The sequence below is a fragment of the Alligator sinensis genome, unplaced genomic scaffold (assembly GCF_000455745.1).
Source record: "Alligator sinensis unplaced genomic scaffold, ASM45574v1 scaffold434_1, whole genome shotgun sequence".
Taxonomy (NCBI): Eukaryota; Metazoa; Chordata; order Crocodylia; family Alligatoridae; genus Alligator; species Alligator sinensis.
Window position 1 is genome coordinate 2,464,917 of NW_005841994.1, and position 4,546 is coordinate 2,469,462.

The 4,546-nt window shown below is 48.2% G+C and overlaps 1 protein-coding gene across 3 annotated transcripts in view; it reads left to right on the plus strand.

The window, feature by feature from the left end:
* Positions 1 to 727: 727 nt before the first annotated feature.
* TRMT10B (tRNA methyltransferase 10B) overlaps positions 728 to 4,546 on the plus strand; it is an 11,872-nt gene continuing 8,053 nt past the window's right edge. Inside the window, exons 1-5 of one of the 3 annotated variants that reach the window (XM_006021461.3) lie at positions 728 to 866; positions 1,304 to 1,471; positions 1,570 to 1,777; positions 2,824 to 2,932; positions 4,181 to 4,305. In XM_006021461.3, the coding sequence (XP_006021523.1) occupies positions 1,583 to 1,777; positions 2,824 to 2,932; positions 4,181 to 4,305 (429 nt within the window). In that variant the 5' untranslated portion in view covers positions 728 to 866; positions 1,304 to 1,471; positions 1,570 to 1,582. The remainder of the gene's footprint in view (positions 867 to 1,303; positions 1,472 to 1,569; positions 1,778 to 2,823; positions 2,933 to 4,180; positions 4,306 to 4,546) is intronic. The other 2 variants (XM_025201440.1, XM_006021462.3) reach the window with 2 other exon arrangements.

Below are 4,546 nucleotides of genomic sequence, written 5' to 3' on the forward strand. Positions count from 1 at the left end.
GAAGAAAAGAGGGATTTTAAACAAATAGTGGAAGGCAGCACCCAGCATGAAAAATTTCAACCTGAATGGAAAAAGTTTGAAAGTGGTATGAACAATTTTTAGAAAGGCTGTCTAGTGGAGGCCATCTGAACAAGGTGTGTCAGCTCTGCTTCTAAGAACAACAAAAACTTTGCAAACAAAGCAAATGCCCCATAGCCCCAAAATCACTGCAAAGGACAAGGTGGTTAAAAATAGTAATGAGTAGAAATAAAGCAAGGGTTTGCTCTCAGGTGAAGGAAGAAGCCAAGGGGGAGAGAACTGAGATGCCATGGTAATGAACAGGGCATAGTTTAGCAAAACTCAATCTGGGGCTTCACAGACACAAAGAGCTCTTTGACTTATTGCCTGCAACTTTGCAGAAAATGTGATGAAAGATTTTTTATTTTACTTATTAATTTTTTTACTGCATGCACGCCCGCCTTTCCAGTAGTCACTGAGCAGTTAGGGCAGTGGTTCCCACCCTTTTAGACTGGAGGTACCCATCCATAGCTTTTCTAAGATGGGCAGCACCCAATTTCAACTGCTGATTTGTATTTATTACAGTGCTTACCACCTGCCAGGCGGAGACGAGCACAGGCCTGCATTTCTCTGCTCACACTCATGGCACCCTTGAAGACATCTTGGGGCACTTGGGGTGAGAAACATGGAGCTGGGGGCAGGCAGCACCTCGGAGACAAACTGGCTCAAAGAGGCGGGCGAGCTCGGGGCGGGGCCGGCTGAACTACAGCTCCCGGCATGCAGCGCGGGCGGACCGCCTCCAGCTGCGCACTGGCGTAGCTTGCAGGGTCCCGGCCCGGGCACTAGCGACTGGGGTTGCTCCCACCTGGGTGAGCCGTGCGGGGCAGGGGCTGGGGCTGGGGCTGGGGATGGGAGAGAGGGCGGCCTGGGGAAGGGGAGCCTCGCAGCCCTTCCCGGGAAAGCCCCTGGGGCCGGAGCGAGGAGGGCTGCAAGGAGTGGGGGCATCATAGAGGACAGTCTGGTTTTCTGCTCCTCTGTCTGCTATTGATATGAAACCGCACGCCTTTATGGCCTCTATTTTTCTCTTCAAGAAATTTTTTCCATTCAAGAGAAAAATAGAGGACATAAAAGCATCCACTTACATATCACTAGAGGATAACCGGACTGCCCTCTACGATGGCCACCCTACCCACCTTGCTTCATCCTGGCTGTCTCCCACAGAGAGGGGTAAATGGCCAGGCCTGCTGATTGTGCAGCATGCACTTCCTCTCTTGATTCCTCATTGTGGTACTGTCTTTGCTTTCAGCCAAAAGTCAGGCTGATAAATGTAGCCAGTCAGACTTGCTGCTCGGACTGTGTGTTCCTGGCTGGAGTACTTCAGGTGGTGTGACTCCATGGGGTGCAACTTCATGCTGACTTATGAGGTTTCCCGTCTGCCTCCCTGGGTGCAGTAGACCAGGAAGTCAGAAGGCAGGTATGGTGTGCCTGGCCTCTAGAAATAAACTTGGTTGGTGCTGGCGTGAGCTGCTCTTTTTAGACTCTGACCCCCTTCTCTCTATCTGGCATGTTCAGGGCAAAGAAAAAAATGAAACATGCAGAGCTGGAGACAGAGCACAGCGACTTCATGGCTGCATTAGACCAAGACTGGGAGTGTGGGGCAATCTGCCCGGGAAATGGAGGGCACGAGGAGGATGTCTGTGAAAGCTTAAGTTTCCTGCAGATCGACACTGGCTGGGACAGCCCAAAGGACCTTCCTGTGGGATGTGAGATGTGGGTCTCGGTATGTACATTGCAAATTAGGGTCCCTGGTCTTTTCAATACACCTAGGTGAGCCACCCCTGGCAGCCAAGGGGCTTGTGAGAGCACACAAGGTTGCACAGGTGGGCGTTCAAAGCCTAATACTCTTAGTATACGGGAGGTCAAATTTCCAACAGGCCCAGTCACTGTAGTGTGAACCCCCACTGCTGGCACTGGATCCATTGAAAACAACTACTAAAACAAGCCATTCTGTTCTCTATGATCCCAGGGATTTTTACCATGTGAGTGTTCCCTTGTAGTGCTAGAAACCCAAGAAAGCAGAAGAGGTTGGGTCTGGGATGGTGAAACTAAGTGGCTTGCTTTATCCATGTAAGCAAAAATGGGCAAAACAGGGGGGAATAGAACAAATGGCCAAAGGAAATTCAGTCTTTCTAAGCTTTATTTTGATTATCTGAGTTGCAGAACTTGGTTAAGGAAGGCAATGGGGGATGCTGATTTTTTCATTTTAAAGATGTGTGGAGTGTCGTTTGTGAATGTTGTTTGGTGGGGGAAGAAAACAGCATGGATCCTTTCACTTGGGAGGGTGGTGGTGGGGAAATCTTGGAACAGGAAAATATTTTAGACTGAGGCTTGTTCCTGCTGTCTTTGAATGGGATCTTCTTCAAAGAACAGACTTACTCAGTGTCTTTTTCCTTCTCACCTATTACTGTTTTTAGGCCGTAAAGCCTCTCAAACTATTTTTTTTTTTTTTTGCTTTAATGTACAATGAAATTTTGGTTTCTAAGCTCAGGGTACTTCAATCCCTCTGAAATATTTGCCTGCACACTTTTGCAGGCACAAGGAATGTTGCACAAGGAAGAAACTCAAGTGGCACACGCAGGTTCCTGGACTAAAGGCTGTGGGCGAATAAATCTGCAGGTGCTAAATGTGGCTGAAAATGATCATTTTTTAAAGCGGACTCTAGTTTGCATCTCAGTTTTAGAAAAGTGGTGTAACTTGATAATATTTAGATCCCTTGGGGCTCTGTGAAAGTCTCAGTCCTTCTTTGTTCTCTTTTTGTGTTAAAAGAGGAATGTTCTAAGGAAACAGAGACACTGGGAAAGAACAGTTACAGCAAAGAAGAATAAGAGAAAACAGGAAAGAGAGAGAAGAAAAGCCAAACATGGTGAAGATAAAGGTACAAGCAGCCAGAAAACAATAGGGCTGGGTCTTCAGCTGGGGTGAGCTGGCTCCTGTGCAGCATTTGTCTGCGTGTGTTGATTGATTTCACTGTGGAGTTAACTCAAAATGGTGACATTTGCAGTAACTCTTCTCACTTGGGTGAGAGCAGCCACACCTAAAATGCAGGGGGATTGTGCTAGCATGAGTGGTGTTCTCTTATGAGCAGCGGCACACAAGTCAGAGTTTCTGTATGGAGGTGGGGCAGAAATTAACTCTATAGTAAAGATATGTTTATAAATTTGCAGAGGTTCATATCACACTGAATTCCCAATACTGAATTGGGATGTTGCCTCTTGGAGTTCAGTGCATTCAGATTTAGTCCAAACTCCTGGTAGTGTGGCTTTAAATCCAATTCTTTGAAAATGCTCAATCCACAGAAAAAAGTGATATCAGCTTTTTATAAATGAATCTCCTGACTAGTTTAGCATGTGTGAAGCAGAGGTGGGGTGAGGGGTGAATAAGGGAAGCTGTTGTGTAACTCTGGATCGTCCCCAGAATGGCTGCACTTGTCTCAATTGTTACTGCCTTACCTCTGTGGTCTGGCCCTGCCCCTCAGTGTCAGGCCCTGTGGTCTTCCACAATGGTCTCTCTTGGACTGCTATGTTCCCTGTGCTTCCCTGGCTGAGATCAGTTTGATGATTGCAGAAGACAGTGGCTGCTGGCAGGTGGGGGAAGGGGACACCAGAGGAACAGAGGGGAAGAACCCAAAGCAAGCAAGTAAAATTGAGATAGAAGAAAAAAAGATCCAGGGCAACACTGAAAAATACAGATGAGAAGGGGGGGAAAGGCACCATGACAGGGGTCATCCATTGGCTAGTTGAGTGGGGGCCAACCTTCTTGGCAGATGTGCCACAAATTAGATCCACATCCTTCTGAGATCTGCTCCGATCCTTTTCCCCTGCCTGGTTGGCTGCTCTGCTTTCTGCCATATGGTTTCTGCCGAATCTGCTGCTGTTTTCTGCTCTCTGCCCTATCTACCGCTGTGCTCCTGTCCCCTCCCCAGTCTGCTGCCTGTCACATGGAAGCTGCCTGTGCCACTTGTGGCACATATTCTGCAGTTTAGCCACCCCTGGGTTAGTCCATCTCCAAGGGCTCCTATGAAAATGATGGACCCCAGTGATTTATGGTGATGTTGCAGGTACTTGGAATAACTTCAGCAAATCAGCTTTCTTCCCCAGTCTTGACATATGGCTTTGCATTTCAGGTTCATCTGAGCAGCACAGCAAGCGCGTTTTAAAGGCAATTACAAGGGAGCGGCTTTTGGAGGCCAAGGAGTGTGGGCCTTGGCTGTGTATAGACCTGAGTATGACTGGTCACATGACCAGGAAGGTAGGAGTTGCTGCAGGGGCCATTGCTTCGGGTTGAACTGTATTGTGAGGCTGGCAGGCAAGGTGCCGTGCGCTAATTGCTGGGTCTCCGTGGGGGGTGGTAGGACTTGGCAGAGTGCAGGCATCCAGACCCACTTGCAGGATTCGGACTGTTGGCTACAAATGTCCAACTTGGGATCCTTAAAATTCTAGTTTATTAGGCGGATTGAAACACTGCAATCATAAACCTTGGGGCTGGTTTC